The 17,353-nt window shown below is 52.2% G+C and overlaps 1 protein-coding gene across 1 annotated transcript in view; it reads left to right on the top strand.

Moving 5' to 3' along the window:
- Nucleotides 1-11,408, top strand: part of FRMPD3 (FERM and PDZ domain containing 3) — a 30,002-nt gene extending 18,594 nt beyond the window's left edge. Inside the window, exons 13-14 of the mRNA XM_009099479.4 lie at nucleotides 3,736-4,557; nucleotides 5,359-11,408. Of these exons, the coding sequence (XP_009097727.2) occupies nucleotides 3,736-4,557; nucleotides 5,359-8,198 (3,662 nt within the window). The 3' untranslated portion in view covers nucleotides 8,199-11,408. The remainder of the gene's footprint in view (nucleotides 1-3,735; nucleotides 4,558-5,358) is intronic.
- Nucleotides 11,409-17,353: the final 5,945 nt, after the last annotated feature.

Here is a 17,353-nt window from a genome sequence, read left to right as displayed (position 1 = left end):
CGTGGCTGCTCTGCTGATCTCCAAAATCAGAAAGGCAGCTTGGCTGTCCCAGCTTTTCAGGGAGCACAAGGCTGCTCTGGAAACAGCAGGAGCTTCTGTCCCAACAGGCACCAATGCTGTCCCTTAAGGATGGATGGCAGGTGTGAGTCACCCTCCAAAAAGAGCAATGATTCTCAAGAGTGATTTCAAACAAGAGCCAACCATGAACCACATGCTGCTGCTCACATCCAATATATTTTGTATAGGAACTATAAAATATGGGTTTAGTGACTGGAGATGGGCAAAATATCAACCCAAGGTCACCCCCCAGACCTCCCAAGTGACACTGCAGCTCCAGAGAGCTGTGACAAGTCCTCAGTTTAGCTGCCAGTGTCAAAACTCCCTTCTCAAGATGGGCCTGGCCTGGAGAGGTGGGAGGAGTGCAGAGGGTCCTTGGGAAAGCACTTGGTGCCTCTGAGGAAGGCACCCAAGCATGGATTTGGCACCTGTGGGAGGACACACTCACAAGAGGGATCAGGAAAGCATCTGCAGCAACCTCAGTGAATCCAGAAAAGGCCTGGCAGGTGATTTTGGTGTAAGTATAAGCAGTTTCCTCTCCTTTCTTCCTCCGTGCCCCTGACTGACAGCTGTCACTGTGCTCTGCCCTGGTGGCCCTGTGGAAATGTCTTTAGTCACATTTTGCTGTGAGCAGAGGGTGTTTGCAACTGAACTGGTTCAGCTGTCATCAGAGTGCTCCTTCCCTGGCTTCTGCCACCCTGATGTTGGCCACAGGGACACAGGGGACACGTGGCTGTGGGGAGTCACAGAAGGGGAGAGCATCCCACACCCAAGGGCTTGGAAGGAGGCTGGCAGCACCCACAGTTCCTGGCCTCTCAGGGGATGTCTCAGCATGTGCAGGTGGTGTTTTTCCACATTCCAGCTACTGTGACAATAGCCAGAATTTTTTCCTGAGGTTTTGCTTCAGGGTCTTCATCCAAACCTCTACCAAAAAGAGCTGTAGATCCTGCCCTGCTCTTGTCAGCCTCAAGTAACCAGTGTAGCCCTGCAGGGGTGGGAGTCCCAGAGTGGGAAGGGCAGCAGTGGATCTGTGCCAGCCCTCTCTGGGTGGCCTGGGCCATCCTCCTGGGTGCAGTGAAAACCTCTGTGACCCGTGGAGTGGAGCAGCTCCCTTGCAGACCCAGGGCACTCAGCCCAGTCACTCAGGCACCCTTCAGGAGGAGTGGATTTAGGGTGTGCTGGGCAAACAGCCTGCTCACAGTTCTGCTCTCCTCAGGGCTGCAGGCTGAGCTGTCAGAGCTGGGCGGATCACAGGGAGCAGGGATGCTGATCATTAGCACATCCTTGCAGGAGAGAGCCCCACTGGGATGAATTAAGTTAGCCCAGACTTCCCAGGCTGCAGGCAGACTGTGCCAGAATCTTAAATGTAAAAATCAAGCCTTGGCCCATGCTTTTACCTAGAAGAGGAGCACATCCATCTTCCCTGAGGCCCATTAGAGCCTCCTGCTGAACAGCAGACATTTTTAGAAATGCACATGCTGTCTGAATGTTGTCAGTGAGATCCATCTCTGCATTTCCCTGTGGAGCCACATGCCACAGCCTTGCCCTCCACTGTGCCAGGCTGGAGCTACCCAGGTAATTCACCTCCCTGTCCCTTCTTCTCCCCACTGTCACCACCAGCCAGCATCAGCCAAGCAGCTCTGTGCCCTGAGCTGCTCTCTCAGCTCCTCGTCAGGAAGTTTTCTCCTTCCTGAGCATGCAGCAGCTGGATTTTGGATTTTTGGGGTTTGGCCCCATTCAGCACCAGGCCTTGGCTCAGCATGGGCAGCCAGCAAGCCTCAGCCTCAGCCTTTGCCACCCTTCTAGAGCCCACACATCCCCAGCTCTGGCAGCCTTGTGCTCCCTCACCCTACTGTCATTTCTGAGGCTGCCACGGCCAGGCATCAAAGAGATTTTGTTTTTATTGGGATTTTAGCATTGCAGGTGATGAGCAGTATAATATAAACATGTGTTTGGGGAGACAAATTGTCCAATTTGTCGAGCTAATGAATTTAATTAGGATTTATTTGATTGAATTTCTCCTTGGTTGGGCAGAACCTGTATCCCCTGGCTCTCGGCACAGCTGCACAATCCAACCTGCAATGCAGACAGATTCCCCTCCTGAGGGATGGACCTCTGGCCAGAAATTCAAGTAGTATTTCAGCCACTTTCCCTGCACAAGGGAACAAGGGGAGGCTGTCACTGGGAGATGCTTAACAGCAAGAGCAGCAGGCTCTGTTATAGCCAGCCTGATCCAATAGCTGTCAGCCAGATAGAAATAGCACATGGATCACAGGCAGTCAGGGACAAGGGGCTGTTCCTGTCACTGGAACACAGCCAAACTACAGTGGATGTCTCCCCAAAAAGCAATATTACTCCACTTTTAGTAGTCTCCTGGCAAACACTGCCTGGTGTGGCCAACATTACCCAAAAATGGCAACAAATCCTTCTTGCCATATTACATGTGAGCTGGCAGGCTGAGGCTGGAGGTCCTTGCTGGAGCAGCTAGGCTCCTCCTGCTGCCCTCTGGACACAGCTGGTGGGTCAGTGATGAGCACCCACATCCCTGTGTCCCAGTGTCACCTGTGCTGGCCAGCCCTCCTCTGGCTCTGCCCACCCTGCCCTCAGCAGAGGGATCGAGCTCAGGGACCTGTCCTGGGACCAGGAGTGTTTCATGTCCTCATCAAGGACACAGTGGATTGAGAGCACCCTCAGCAGGTTTGCAGATGACACCAGGCTGAGTCATTCAGTTGAAATGTCTGAGGGACACAGTGACAGCCAGAGGGATCTGGACAAGCTCCAGCAGTGGCCTGTGGGAATCCCATGGGGTTCAACAAGCACAAGGTGCTGCAGCTGGGGCAGAGCAACCCCAGTATTGATCCAGGATGGGGGATGAACAGATGGAGAGCAGCCCTGCAGAGAAGGACTCAGGGATGCTGGGGGATGAGAGGCTGGATATGAGCTGGCAACATGAGCTCACAGCCCAGAAAGCCAAGAGTGTCCTGGGCTGCCCAAAAAGCAGCATGACCAGCAGGGAGGGTATTCTGCTCCTCTGCTCCACTCTGCTCAGACCCCACCTGCAGGGCTGCCTCCAGCTCTGGGGTCGTCAGCACAGGAAGGACATGGAGCTGTTGGAGCGGGTCCAGAGGAGGCCATGAAGATGATCAGAGTGCTGGAGCACCTCTCCTAGGTGAGAAAGTTGGAGGTTTTAGTCTGGAGAAGACTCCAGGGAGGCTTTTTAATAGGGCTTGTAGCTGCTTTTTAAATAGAAAGAGAGTAGATTCAGATTAGATACAAGGAGGGAGGGTTTTATGATGGGAGTGCTGAGGTGTAGGCACAGGCTCCCATCCCTGGAAACATTCAAGGTTTCCTTGAATGTTGCACATGGCTCTGAGCAGCCTGATCTACTTGGTGTCCCTGCTCACTGCAGGGGGATTGGACCAGATGGCCTTGAAATGTCCCTTCCAACTCCTTCTGAGGTGCAGGACATTTCTCCTACCCCTCACTCCTGGCAGACAGGCCCAGCAGGTTTTCCAAAGGACCAGCCAGGTGGCCTGACTGTGCTGCAGGGAGCATGGGTGTCCCACTGGAGGGCAGAGAGCCCACAGGTGCTTCTCCAGGCTGAGCAGGAGCTTCCCCACGCTGTTTTCCCTTTGCCCGGGTGCTGCTGCTAATGTGCCTGTTGTGGTTTTGGTTTAGATTACATCAACGCACACAACTTCCAGCGGCCTGCCACAGCAGGGCACATGGGAAAGAAGGAGAATGGGCTGGTGGGTGGCTCTGCCACTGTCCCCGGAGCAGCCGGGGCTTCTGCCAGCAGGGCTTCGGACTCGGAGCTCATCCGCTTCTGCTACCTGCACATGCGAGAGCAGAGGAAGGAGAGAGAGAGCGGCACGGATATCAATGAAAACCTGATCTTTTTCGAGGAAACTCGGCCCAGGACCAAATCTGACCCCACTTCCAAAAGCTCTGGCCAAGGCTACAACGGGGCAGCTAAGGAGTACGACCCGGATGGCCTTGAGCAAGAGAGGCAGGGCAGCAGGGCCAGGGCACACACCATAGACACTCACCTGCGCGGCGACGCCTCCCACCTGTACTGCGAGTCCTGCCAAGCCAAGATCAGGAGCCGGCTGGCCTCGGGCACGGGGGGCAAGCCCGGCAGCACCCGCGACACCACGGTGGACCTGATGTCGCTTCCCCCTCCCGGGAATGACGAGGAAGAAGACGAGACAACATCCCTGCTCCCTGCCATCGCCGCTCCCCCTCCTGGCTTCCGAGACAACAGCTCCGACGAGGACGACCCCAAGCGCCGGGCAGCTGCCCAGAGCCAGGAGCAGGGCCGGCACCTCTGTGGCATCCTCTACGACGAGATCCCGGTCACCCTGATTGACAACGTGCAGCCACGGACTGTCCGAGACCATGCCCAAGAGCTGGATGATGCCCTGGTGTCCACCCTGCAGGCGCTGGAAGCCCTGGCTGCTTCAGAGGATTGTCCACATCCCCCACCACAGCAGACAGCAGGTATTTTAGGGGCTGTGACTCCCTTTTTTCCCTGTAGCATTTCTTTCCTACTGTACATCCTTCCCTTTAGTCTCCTCCCATCCTATAAAGTGACTGTGAAGCAGCTTCTAGTAAAAACTAGGTTGTGGCAGCAGGCTGTAGCAGGAGCAGCCAAGCTGCTGCTCAGAAGACTTCTGAGGAGCTGAGGTGGGACTCCTCTCCCTGACAGAGGCTGAAGGAGTCTCTTGGTTTATCCCAAATCTGCCATAGGCCACGATGCTGGGGCGAGTCTCCAACCAACCCGTACTGTGAGCATGAGTTCCTCCCCACTGTGACCCCCCTCAGCTGGGACCTTTGGCCATCGGTCTCTGCAGGTTCCCACCCAGGTTTTGCAGTGTGTGAGCCCTTCACAAGTCAAACCTGCTGCCAGATGGGTGACTCTGGGAGCAGCCTGCTGGCAGCACAGTCCTTTGTCCCTCTTCCCAACTTGCTTGCCCTACTCACTATGGCAGAGTACCTGTTGCCCAGTTTTCCTTCTTGTGCCAGACACATCCCTATAGTTCTGCTACCACCAACAATAGAAAGCTTCACAGGATCTTCTCCTGGGCCAGAAGCTCTTGCTGAATTGAGCTATCAAGCCAGCTCAATGCTGACCAAGTGATTTCCCTTACAAGCCTTAACTCTTAGTTGTGAGAAGTCACAGAAGTTTCTCCAATGTGCCCTGCACTCCTGGGACCCTCCTGCTACAAGGAGCTCCCCTCTCCTCCACACAGCACTGTGGTGTGAGGGTTGTTGTGGGGTTTTCTTTGTGTCCCTCCTCAGGTCTTATTGTCCTGGCTGCCATCACTCCTGAGTCATCCTTGGACTCTGGCCACGAGACGAACTCCTCAGAGCTGACCGATGTCTCAGAGATGGTCTCTGCTATGAAGCAGCACCAGAACGCAGCCTACTTCCTCACCCAACACATCAACAAAGAAAACCTCCTGGCCAGGAAGGACTTGCCTTTCCGAATCCAGAGCTGTGCTGCCCAGGCTGTTCTCACCTCCCCCTGCCCCCTGGGCCGCCAGGACCCCTCACTGAAGCCAGCCTTCTCCACCCAAAGTCCCAGCCTTACCAACTGCAAGAGCAAGCAGGAGCAGCAGCCCGGGGAGCGGAGCTGCACCTCGGCTGCCCAGCCAGGGCTGAGCCCCCAGCTCAGTGAGCAGAGCAAGGGGGCTTCCGTGCCAAGCTCTGAGTGCAAAGCCGCAGGTCCCACAAAAGCTGCCTTTGAGGTATCTCTGCATGCCACAGCAGCCCCGAGCAGGGAGCAGGCACAGGATCTACCAGAGAAGATGCCCAAAGAGGTACAGCCGAGCTCCAAGCTGCTTCTGGATCAGAAGAGCAGTGTAACTCCAGCCATCGTTTCAGCTGCCCTGCAGCAGGTGGCAAATGCAAAAGCCTCAGCTCCCCAAGTGGTATCAGCCTTAAAAGAAGACCAGAACATGAATGCTACCAGCAGTAAGCCTTTGACACTTAAAGGAGGTCCACAAACTGCAGAGACTTTGTGCAACTGTCAGCAGCAGCAGCAGGTCTCTCTGCAGCAGCACTGTGAAGTTTCTCCAAGTCCTAAGGAAGCTCCTGGCAGTCAGGCTGAAGCTTTCCACCTCACCTCAGCAGGCGAGGAAATGATGTCCAGTAAGACTTTTGCCTCTAAAAGCTACCAGCAAAAAGTGAGTAGAGATGCTCTAGGAAAAGCTGCAAGCGGAGAGACGGGTCAGAAGGCAGGTGGGGAAGCCACAAGCCTCGTCTTGCAGAAACACTCAGCTCCTTCAAACCAAGGACAGAAAACACAACAGGAAAGCTCAGCCAAAATCTTAAAAGCTGAGAGCAGCAATGTGCACTCTCCATCACCTGGTAGCAATTTCAGGAGCACCAGTGAGGAAGCCAAAGGGCCAATCCAGCTGATGCCCAGATCCGAGAGCCTGCAGATTAGCACTGTGCCTTCCAAAAAAGTAGAGAAAGTCCTGGAGGTAACCCAGCAAGATGCTGATGTCCCAGCTAAACCCAAAGCCCCAAAAGCTCCCTTCAGGCTTAGGAACCTGTTCTCTGCAACATTTCCCACCCGGCTGAAGAAGGAGACGGACGAGCGGCAGGCCCAGCTGCAGAAGGTGAAGCAGTATGAGCTGGAATTCCTTGAAGAGTTGCTCAAGCCAAAGAGCAAAGGTGACCTCCCACCACAGGAGTATCTGCACCCACCTGCCCCTGGGCGCTGCAGCTGCCAGCTGAGGAGCAGTCCTGTGCAAAAAGTCCCAGGGATGTCCAGGGAGCAAAGGCGCAGCTGTGACTGCAAGCGGATTTGCAGGGGAATGAGGCCACCCCCCAACCAGCTGGTGGTACCAGAACTGGAGAGGCGAGGCAGGGATAAAGCTGCAGATGACCAGAAGCAGGTGGAAGCCATTAGGCTGACCAGCACGAGCAGCCCTTCCAAAGGCAAACGGATACGATCCACAAGTTTGGAGTCCCGAGACAACCGGTCAGATCCAGAGAACGGCATGTCCTGTTTGACAACGTGCACCTCCCGAGGGGAGTGCATGGGTGCACCCCACTACAGGAAGCTCTTGCGCCGCTACAGTGTCAGTGAAATAGATAAGACTGACAGGACATCCCTGTCCTCTGAAGTCTACCAGAACATCTACACAACCAAGCAGAAAGGCCCCCAGAAAGAGCCTGAGCCCAGCATCCTCTGTCCTGTTCTGAAGAGCAAAATCCAGGAAGCCTCTGGAGTGGCTGAGCCCTCCTACGTCCAGATAGCACAGGACAAAAAGAACCAGAAGGGTTCAGCAGTGTTCTCTGTCCAGGAGGAGATGTACCCAAGTCCTGCTGAGCTGCGGGATGAAGACATGGAGGATGAGAAGTGCTGCTCCATCCGGTACTGCTTCTACTACAGAAAATGCGATGTGGCAGATGATGGGAGCGAGAAGGATGAGCTGTCCTATTCCATCCCCATGCAGATACTCCCGGGAATGAAGCTGGACAATCAGATGGTCCCAGTCATGAGCAGGACTCTTCAGGTCCTGGACGCAACAGCCTGCAGCAGTCCCAATGAGAGCCAGACCCAGGAGATAGATTTAAGGACCTCCAGTTTTGAGGGGAGCTTGGCAAAGATCAACACCCTTCGAGGCCATGCCTACAGCTTCCCCAACGGGTTTCTGCAGGTGCAGCTGGACACCAACGAGCTCCTGACCATCCTGAGGCAGTGTGTGCTGAGCCCTGAGGTCCGGGACTGCAAGCCCTACATCTCCCAGCTGGCTGAGTACAAGCAGGAGCTGGCCCTCAAGTTCAAGGAGTTCCGGGCGTCCTGCCGCCGCGTGGCCGCCGTCGACAAGAGTCCCACCCACATGCTCTCGGCCATCACGAGCAGCTTCCAGGTGCTAAGCAGCCTCATCGAGACCTTCGTGAGGCTGGTGTACGTCGTGCGCTCGGAGTCGCAGCGCCAGGAGCTGCTGACGAAGGTGGAGGAGGTGGTGAGAAACTACACCTTCCTCCTGAAGGCTGCCGAGGAGTCCACGGCCAGAACGCTGAGCCACCAGCAGACTGTGGAGCAGCTCGCCCGCCAGTCAGCCACGGTGGCCACGGTCATGAGCACCCTGACACGCTCCCTGAAGACGCTGATCAATAAGTAAAGCCAGCCGTGAAGACCAACGAGGCAGTGTGTGCCAGGCCATGCTCTCAAATCTCACAGGTCTGGTGAGGATGCGATGCCTGCAGGCCCACGTTGACCGGGGTCTGCGGTAGCCAAGACACTCTTTGATCTCTGCAGAATGCATGGTTGTGTTGGTGATGGGGTTGAAGGGTGAATTCGTGCCCTGTCACAAGCTGTGCAATCAGCTGGTCCAGGGGCTCAAGCAGCTTCTCTGCTCGGGGCTCTGGGCCTCGCTCCTGCAGACCTTTGTCACAGTTTGTGGTGGGCCAGTGGGCTATCAGGAGCTGAGCTGAGATCTCCTGGTTCCACTTGGGCAGTCTGGAGCCAAACCAGTGTCTTGCCACGTAAACAACTCTTCTGCCTCCAGGATCCTCCTGGCCCACAAACACAACACAGTTAGCAGCAGAAGGGATCTCTGGGGTGCAAGCCCCTGCTGCTGTGCTAGGGCTTGGCAAGTAGTGCTAGCAGGTTATGGCAGGTTGCCATAATGCTGGCACAGAGCTAGGGCACCCCACTGGGCTCTGCTCTCACAGCTTAGGCCCAGTGCTCTAGCCCTGAGCACAGGCACTGCCTGTGCCACTGGCAAGGGCTTAATGCCTGCAAGGGGGGACAGTCCAGAGAACTGCAGGACTGTCAGTCCCACCTCGGTGCCAAGAAGGTCACAGAGCAGATGATCTTGAGTGCCAAGTCATGTCACACACAGGACAAGGGGATCAGGCCCAGCCAGCACAGGGAAAGGCAGGTGCTGCTGGAGCAGCCTGGCCTCCTTCTGTGACAGGGTGACTCTCTGTGGGTGAAGGAGAGGCTGTGGAGTTTAGTAAAAAATCTAACACTGTGTTCTTCACTGTGTTCTTCAGCATTCCCCTGGAGAAACATGATGGATGGATGGATGGATGGATGGATGGATGGATGGATGGATGGATGGATGGATGGATGGATGGATGGATGGATGGATGGATGGATGGATGGATGGATGGATGGATGGATGGATGGATGGATGGATGGATGGATGGATGGATGGATGGATGGATGGATGGATGGATGGATGGATGGATGGATGGACCCCAGAGAGTGGTGGGGAATGGAGTTAAACCCAGCTGGGGCCATCACCAGTGGTGTTCCCAGGGCTCAGTGCTGGGGCCTGACCTGTTTAGCATCTTTTGAGGACACCCCCAGTCAGTCTGCAGATGACTCCAGTTTTGGTGGGAGTGTTTGCTGCAGGGCAGGAAGGCTCTGCAGAGGGGTCTGGCCAGGCTGGGCCCATGGGCTGAGGCCAATTGTCTGAGGGTCAGCCAGGTCCTGTCCTGGGTCACAACAACCCCCTGCAGCTCCAGGCTGGGGCAGAGGGGCTGGAAAGGGCCTGGTGGGAAAGGCCCTGGGGGTGCTGCTCAACAGGAGCCAGGTGTGCCCAGGTGGGCAAGAGGCCAATGGCACCTGGCTGTCCCAGCGTGGTGTGGCCAGCAGGACCAGGAGAGTGACTGTCCCCTGAGTGGGCACTGTTGAGGCCACTCCTCAAATCCTGTGTCCAGCTCTGGGCCCCTCACAACAAGAAAGACACTGAGGGGCTGGAGCGTGTCCAGAGGAGGGAATGGAGCTGGGGAAGGGTCTGGAACACAGGTCTGATGAGGAGCAGCTGAGGGAGCTGCAGGGGGCTCAGCCTGGAGAAAAGAAGGCTCAGGGGGGACCTTCTGGCTCTGCACAACTCCCTGACAGGAGGGAGCAGCCAGGTGGGGATAGGTCTCTTCCCCCAGGTAGCAAGAGACAGGATGAGAGGAAAGGGCTTCGTGTTGTGCCCGGGGAGGTTTAGACTGGATGTAAGAAATTTTCTTCATTGATGGTGGTCAGGTATTGGAACAGGCTGCCTAGGGAAGTGGTAAAGTCACCATTCCTGGAGGTGTTAAAAAGACTTTTAGTTGTGCCATTTGGGGACATGGTTTAGTGATGCCCTTGGCAGTGTTGGGGGAATGGTTGGACTCAATAATCTTAGAGGTCTTTTCCAGCCAAAACCAATCTGTGTTCTTCTTCTGGATGGCTGAATCCATGCTAGAGACCCTGCAAGGAACCCAGACTGATTGATCTTTGACCACTGCAAGCCAGAAGGTGGGCTAGCAGCTGAGGGGAGACCACTTTCACACCATTCCCCAGAAGTTAGGTTCATGCCCCCAAGGCTCAGCCCAAAGCCCTCTCGTATTTCTTTTCACTGTGACCATCAGAGAGGAGCCCCAGATCAGCTCTGACCCTGAGCCAGGCAGGGGCTGTCCTCCTTGCCAGGGTGTTGGGGTTCTTTTTCTGTCTTCACCAGGCTGACTGCCATAAGAAGCATTATTTAGTTCTCTGAGGTGGTTATTTACTTGGAGTTGGGGTTTTTTGATTGTTTTGGGGTTTTTGTTTTCACTCCTAGGTGAATGGTAAAATGGTTCCTAGTTGTGTTCCTCCCCACCCCAAGGTTCGCCTCCTCTTCCTCCTCCCAATCTAGTGATAGACATAATCAATGAGACAGCCTTAACTGGTGTATCCCTGCAGCCACCCACCCTCCAAAAGAGAGCAAGGAGAGAAATGCAAGGTCACACATTGCATTGCCCTCACCCTGCCACCCACTGCAGCTCATGTCCCGCCGGGATCCCGGTGCCTGTCCCTGTCACACCCCTCTGGCCGGGCAGGAGGTCACAGCCCTGGCCCCAGCGGGGTGAGGGCAGCTGTCCAACTCAGGCAGCTCGCCCCAGCCCTTGGGGATGAGCAGTCGCTTCCCATCTCTATGATTTTTGATAAATATGCACATTGGAAATGTCTCGTTCTTCCATAGGAGCTATGGAAATGCACAAATGTGCTTTTAACACGTGCATCCTCGGAGTGCAATAACCTCTCCTGGCCCATGGCTGTCAGCAAGGCACAGAGCATCCTGCTGGGGGGACAGCCTCCTGATTTCAAGAACCATGTAGCAAATATCCAGTGGAAGAGCCAATTGGGACTTCAGTCCATGGTGGGCAAGGCCTGTTACAGTGCTGAAGGCTGACAGGGTGTTTTCCTTTTCCCTAGGAATTACCTAGTATGAAACTCTGAGTTTCTTCAAAGCTCCCCGTTATGCCTATATCATTCCTCCATAAATCTCTCAGTCTAATACAGAGGAAAATTTTTTTATTGTCTGTATATATTATATATAAATTAAAAAAAATATATGTTATATCTATACACAAATTTATGTCTTGTTTTACAAACAAGAAAGATTAAATATATTAATCTTAGTATCCAAACTAGCATTTGTGTCTTTTTTTAAGAACTTTGTGGAAATATGGCTATTCTTAGATGTACAAGACAGTGTTTGTAAGCAAAACCTCCTATTTTTGTTGCTATAGAAATGCAGGTATCACAGACAGGTTTGAAATGAACTGTTTGACTTGCCAAGGTCACTTTTGTTTTGCTAATGGCTGTTCTGGTTTAATTCTCCCCCAGAAGGGGAAGGCAGCAGCAGTCACCCCTTCCGTGCTGGCACAGGGCACTGTGGCTGTGCTGGGACACCCTCCTGCCCTAAAGCTGGGGAGGAAGGGGGGATTTAACAAAGCCCTGCCTGATCCCTCTCAGGTGAGCCAAGGTGAGCACCCACTGACCAGCTCCAGTCTGTGTTTTCACCCAAGCCTTGAGGTGACAGTGTGGCCCTGCCATCAGTGGCCTGATGGCTCTGCTGCCCTCTGGGACTGCTCTGGTGGGTCTGCAGGGGAAAGGAAGCCCAGCAAAGCAGAATGCCAGACCAGGGGAGAATTCAGAGCCAGGCAAACAATTTCCTAGCTACAGACGATATCCAGTGTACACGTTTTTGCCTGGCACCATGAACTGCTCTCTGTTTATCAGGGAGGGAGGCGTTGATGTGTGTTGCCTCTACACACCCCAAAGCCTCCAGGAATTATAAAAGCCAAGTCTAATAAGGATCCAACACAAAAAAACAGCCCTATAGGAACTGGGTCATTCTCTATACGGGGGTTGGATGTGTTGTCTAAAGCAAAGGCGGCAGCACTTGAGACTCACACAGCACTTGAGCTCTCTGTGCCTCCAGGCTCGTTATTTTAATCTGCATCACACCCTTTCCCATGCTGAACTAACAGTGACACTGAATGGCACGAAACCCACCTATTTATAAAGCTGGATATGGATCAAAACCACGGAAAAGCCAAGAGGTTTTCTAACAACCCCCAGAGCCTGAAAATGTTATTGACAGCAGGCAGTTAAATCAGCGATTGCAGACTCGGTGCTTGGTACCATCTAGAGGGCAAGAAGCTCACCATCAGAATGGTGCTCTTTGCACAGGGATGTTCTCCAGGAGCAGCCAGATGTCCCTCTGTGAGCAGAGGAGTTGCACTGGTACATTCCCTGCAGGATGACATTGCTGTTCTCTCTCAGGTTCCGTCCCTGCTCTTGCTGGGGACTTGTAAATACTCTCAAAGGAAATGATCCAGGTAAAACGTTCTTGTTAATGGTTCTGAATCACGGCTATTGTTAAAAAATGCATCTCAGTAACATAGCACAAAGTGGATTTTTCCCTCCAAATCTAGTTCCTATTTCACTGCCCATCTCCCTGCAGACTGCCTGGTTCTCATTTAGCACCAACAGTTCTTCACCTCAAAGCCACTGTGCCCCAGGAAGTCAAAGCAAGATAAAATATTGTGTGATAAACCAATTGTTCTGCATCCCCTCCCACCAGAGCAATCTGCCTGAGAGTGCCAGACTGTGTTTGCTGCCCTTCAGCAAACCAGCAGGACCTGCCCTCCTCACATTGCCTTCACCCCGAGAGCTCAGCTGGTGCAGATTTCCTCCAGGACCTTCCCAGCTCCCAAGCCCAGCCACAGCATGCACTCCTGGCCATCTGATGTCCCTGCATCCCCACAGGCTGCTCCCTGCCTTAACCTCCTCTAATCTATGTCTACTCTCAAGGAGTTCTCACCAAGGCTCTATCAGTGACCATGGACAGAAAAGGAACAAAATTTGGGCTAGGCTGGTCCCTCTAATGCTCAGGAGACCAACAGAGGACCTGGTGTGCTGGTTTTGACTGGGCTACAGTTAATTCTCCTCACAGCAGCTGGGTTTGGTTCTGTGCTGGGAGCAGGGCTGATAACCCAGGCATGTTTGAGCTCTCCCTGAGCAGGGATTGCACACAGCCAGGGCCTGTCCTGCTCCTCACCCTCACCCCTGAGGAGCTGGGGGGCACAGCCAGGACAGCTGATCCCAGCTGACCCCAGGGACATCCCAGACCTTATGGCATCACCCTCAGCACTCAAAGCTGGGGGAGGAGGAGGAGGGGGAACATTCTGAGTTTGTCTTCCCAAGTAATTGATGGAGCCCTGCCTTCCTGGAGCACCTGCCTGCCATGGGAGGCAGTGGATGAATTCCCTGTTTACCTCTGCTTGCTTGCACAGCTTTTGCCTTATCTGTTCAGCTGTGTGGTACTGCTTTGCCAGCTGAGGTTAAACCTCACTACCTGGCTGTCAGGGGTTAAAGTGTCAAAGCAGAGGCAGAACACCAGCAGCCCTCAAGCCACAGTCCCAAGACAAGTTTTGTGCCTCCATGAACTTTGCTGGTCATTGTCAGCTGGAGACAACAACTGGGCACCATGGCTGAGAGCACTTTGAACTCTAATCCCCATGGCAGAGCAGTCACATTCTCCTGTCAGGATTTGCACCCTCTCCAAGGTCTTGGCAGCACTACACAGGACTTGCAGGAGCCCCAGATACAACAGCAGAATAACTGGGAGCCACTGCTGCTTTCATCATGCCCAGGGGAGCTGACAGTCAAATGGAAGTGAGTAATGTCAAAATTTTATCCTCATTTAAAGCACAGTGTCTGGATTCCTGCGTGAAATATCCTAACAAATCCTGGATTCCTGTGTGAAATATCCTAACAAATTCCTCACATGGGCAGTCACAGTGGGGCTGGGCAGGACACCTATGGCCTTCTGTGCACATGGGAGAAGTCTGCCAGGGAGCAAAGTCATCTCTGCCTATTGACAGCACCCAAACATGCCTCATATACACAAAACCAGTCTGGTTTCATGTACATTAGGAATTTTTCCCAGAGGTTTTGTGTCATGTTATGCAATTCCATGTCAGGGCATGGGCAGACACCTCATGCCACTGCAGCTGCTGCACAAGCCCCCAGGCCAGCTGAGATGGTGCCCCTGGCTGTCACCTGTCCCCCCCTCCAGAATGGATGGAGGGGGGTTTCTGCAGCTGCAATATTAAAGTATTAAAAAGCAAACACACCATCCCCAAAGTGGCAGAAATTCCAATGCTGCCCCTCTAAGGTGGAGAAGATGAAAGGGCTGGGGACACGCTGTAAGTCGGGACACTTTAAAATGCTTTACTAAATCCCACTTTCGAAAAGCAGCTTGGAAATACTCCTAAATCTAATGAATACTCACCTATTCCGAAGGCAAGGCAGCTCATTCCTCATACTTTTACCTGGGCTCCTTAGAAAGGCACAGCAAAAACGCTGAGTGGGAAGAGCAGGAACACAAAGGGAACCAGTCAGGATCCTTTCAAAACGGTCTCTAAGTCTGTATTGGTTCGAGTGGAGACCTGGCAATACCATGTATTTCCCAGAATTTTCAGTTTTTCCCGATAAAAGGCGTGGTTTTCCTTGGTGAGTGTGGTCCAGGGATGTCCTGTGTAACTCTGGGAATATTTACAGTGCTAATGATGAGAACCATTCCTAAACTTTCCCCCTCTCCGCCTGCCCTCCTGTCAGTCTCTCACCCCTTTTTGGCATCAACTTTCAACCTCCCTCCACTTTTTAGCCTCTACTTTTCAGCCTTCCAACCTTTTTGGCTTTTTTTTTTTTTTTTCCCCAGCCTCTACTTTCCTATCCATCCTCCCAACTTTTCTCTACCTCTACTTTCCTTTACTTTTATTTGACCTCCAATTTTCCCCGGCTCCTCCTTTCAGCCACCAAGGCAAAAGGGCAGAGCCCGGTGTTATTTCCATCAAGTGCCATTCATTAACAGAACCGGCTGCGAGGCACTGAAGTCACAAGGCAACAGAAAGAAATAACAACCCTCAGCCAAGGGCTTTTTGCATGAAAATGTGCTCTTGATTAGTGGCTGGTGGTAATTGAGTGGCAATTGTATGCAGGAAAGTGCCAAGAGGGGGACGAGGGCTACTTGTCTTGATTGATGTCGCCACGAAATTTGATGCTGTTAATGTGCTGCTGGAAACTTCCTGGGAATTTCATTCTCAGCTTGTGACACACAAAGGTATTTCTGATTAACTGCACCTCCTTCGAATCAGGTAAGTAAAGATTTTTTTTTTTGGCTGTTTGTGTGTTTTCAGGTTCTCCTTAGTTGGAAGCTAATTTAATTCACAATTTTCAGAACCTGATGGAACATAGCACCTCAGGCTATGAGCTTGTCCTTTCTACTTGTCCAGGCCAGCTTGTGCTTGTCCCTACTGTAAAGCACTGGAAAATTAAATAAAATCCTTTCAATTGAAAGGAAATAATTCAATTCCTTGTATTTTGCTTTCAGAATGAGGCTTTCCAGCTGCAATGAGGTGCTTTAATGTGAATAAGGGCATCCACACAAGAGCTGAGACACTCCAATGCACTTTTTTCATTATCTGTGACCATTTCCCTGAGCATCCTTTGACAGAAATCCTGACTCCCAAGCCAGTTCGGTTTGGTTTTCAAGGGATGAAAGCACAGTGTCTCCTTTCATCCCAAGAACCAGATAAACCTCTCACCCTTCAAAGCTGCTCCTCCTTGTCCCTGCATGGCAAAGCACACTGCTCTAGACCAGCTGTGGCTGAGGAACCTCCTGAGCGAGTTTTGGCTTTGTTTAACTCAGACTCTGGTGCATTAAGAGCTTCTCCTTAAGCAAACCCCTGAGGTGATCCTGTTCCCAGAGCTTGGGGAGTCGTTAGTGGAGGTGGACTTTTGTCCTCAGGAACAAAGCCCTGGCTAATCTACAAAGGCTCGGTGGAGGCTGAAATAGGAGGGAAGCAGGTGGGTGTGAAAACACACCTGGCTGCCAGCTCAGAAAGGGAAAAAAATCTTTGATTTTACACAGAACAGGTTGCTACTTCCTGGCTTTAGGATTAAGGATTTAGTTACTTTTTAATCTTTTTTTTTTTTTTTTTTTTTTTGGTTTTAGGATTAAGGTTTTAATTCTTTTTTTTTTTTTCTGGTCAGATTTTTCACTCCCCCAGGTCACATCTCTGTGATGCCAGGAGGATCCTGATAGAAAGCTGCCTCCAAAGTCCTGTGGAGGGAAGCCCAGGCAGGGCTCATCAATGAGAGGCATAATTTGCATGTTTAAATATACTCTCTGCAGCCTTCAGCCTCAGGGTCCCACTGCCTCGTTCACAAATTAACCGAGATGTTTCTGTTTTCTGTGCCTGGGCACAGAAAACTCTGGTTCTGTGTTCCATTAAATGGAATTTAAAACAAGAGTGAAGCAAATACTTCAAAGCCGAGGCGTGCCCCAGATCAAAGGCCCGGAGGCAGCAGTGAATGGCTGCAGGGATGTGGATTTGGGGCAAAAATGTGTCTGCTGGAAGTTTGGGAGGTAGCCTCAAATCCCATCACTTGAACCATCAGGTAACCACTCCCCAGTGAAGGTTTCTTCACTGCTAAGATTAATTTTGTCTGTTAAGATTAATATTCTTTGCTAAGATGAGCAATGATTAGCAACAAATTAGAAGCAAAGGGCTGTGTTCTTCCCTAGCCATTCCCTGGATTTGTTGTCTGGCACAACATCTCAAAACTGCTACAGCTACACCAGAAAATAATCAAAACTACCAATATTAATATTCCAGTTCCACCAATGCCAAGTATGGGAATCGATATCTATTTTTATGCAGATGAATTCCAAATTTAATGACACTGTACAAAGTGTTCTGCAAAACTTCCTCCAAGTGTTGTAGTCATTAATTTATGGGTCTTTGGGGACACTGGCAGCAGCATTTGGAGCCAGAAGAGTTTAAGAAAATAAAGAAAACATGGCCAGCCCCACCTCCCCTTGACTGTGGATGATTTCTTCTAGTTGAATTCTCAAGGACTGGAAGCAAATCAATGTCAAATTCACTGCAGAAGTTTATTGCCTCTCAGAAATTCAGGTAACATGAGCAGCAATTACACAATTGCATGAAAATACTG

This window comes from Serinus canaria, chromosome 4A, assembly GCF_022539315.1.
Source record: "Serinus canaria isolate serCan28SL12 chromosome 4A, serCan2020, whole genome shotgun sequence".
Lineage (NCBI taxonomy): Eukaryota > Metazoa > Chordata > Aves > Passeriformes > Fringillidae > Serinus > Serinus canaria.
This window is presented reverse-complemented; position numbering and strand designations above follow the sequence as displayed.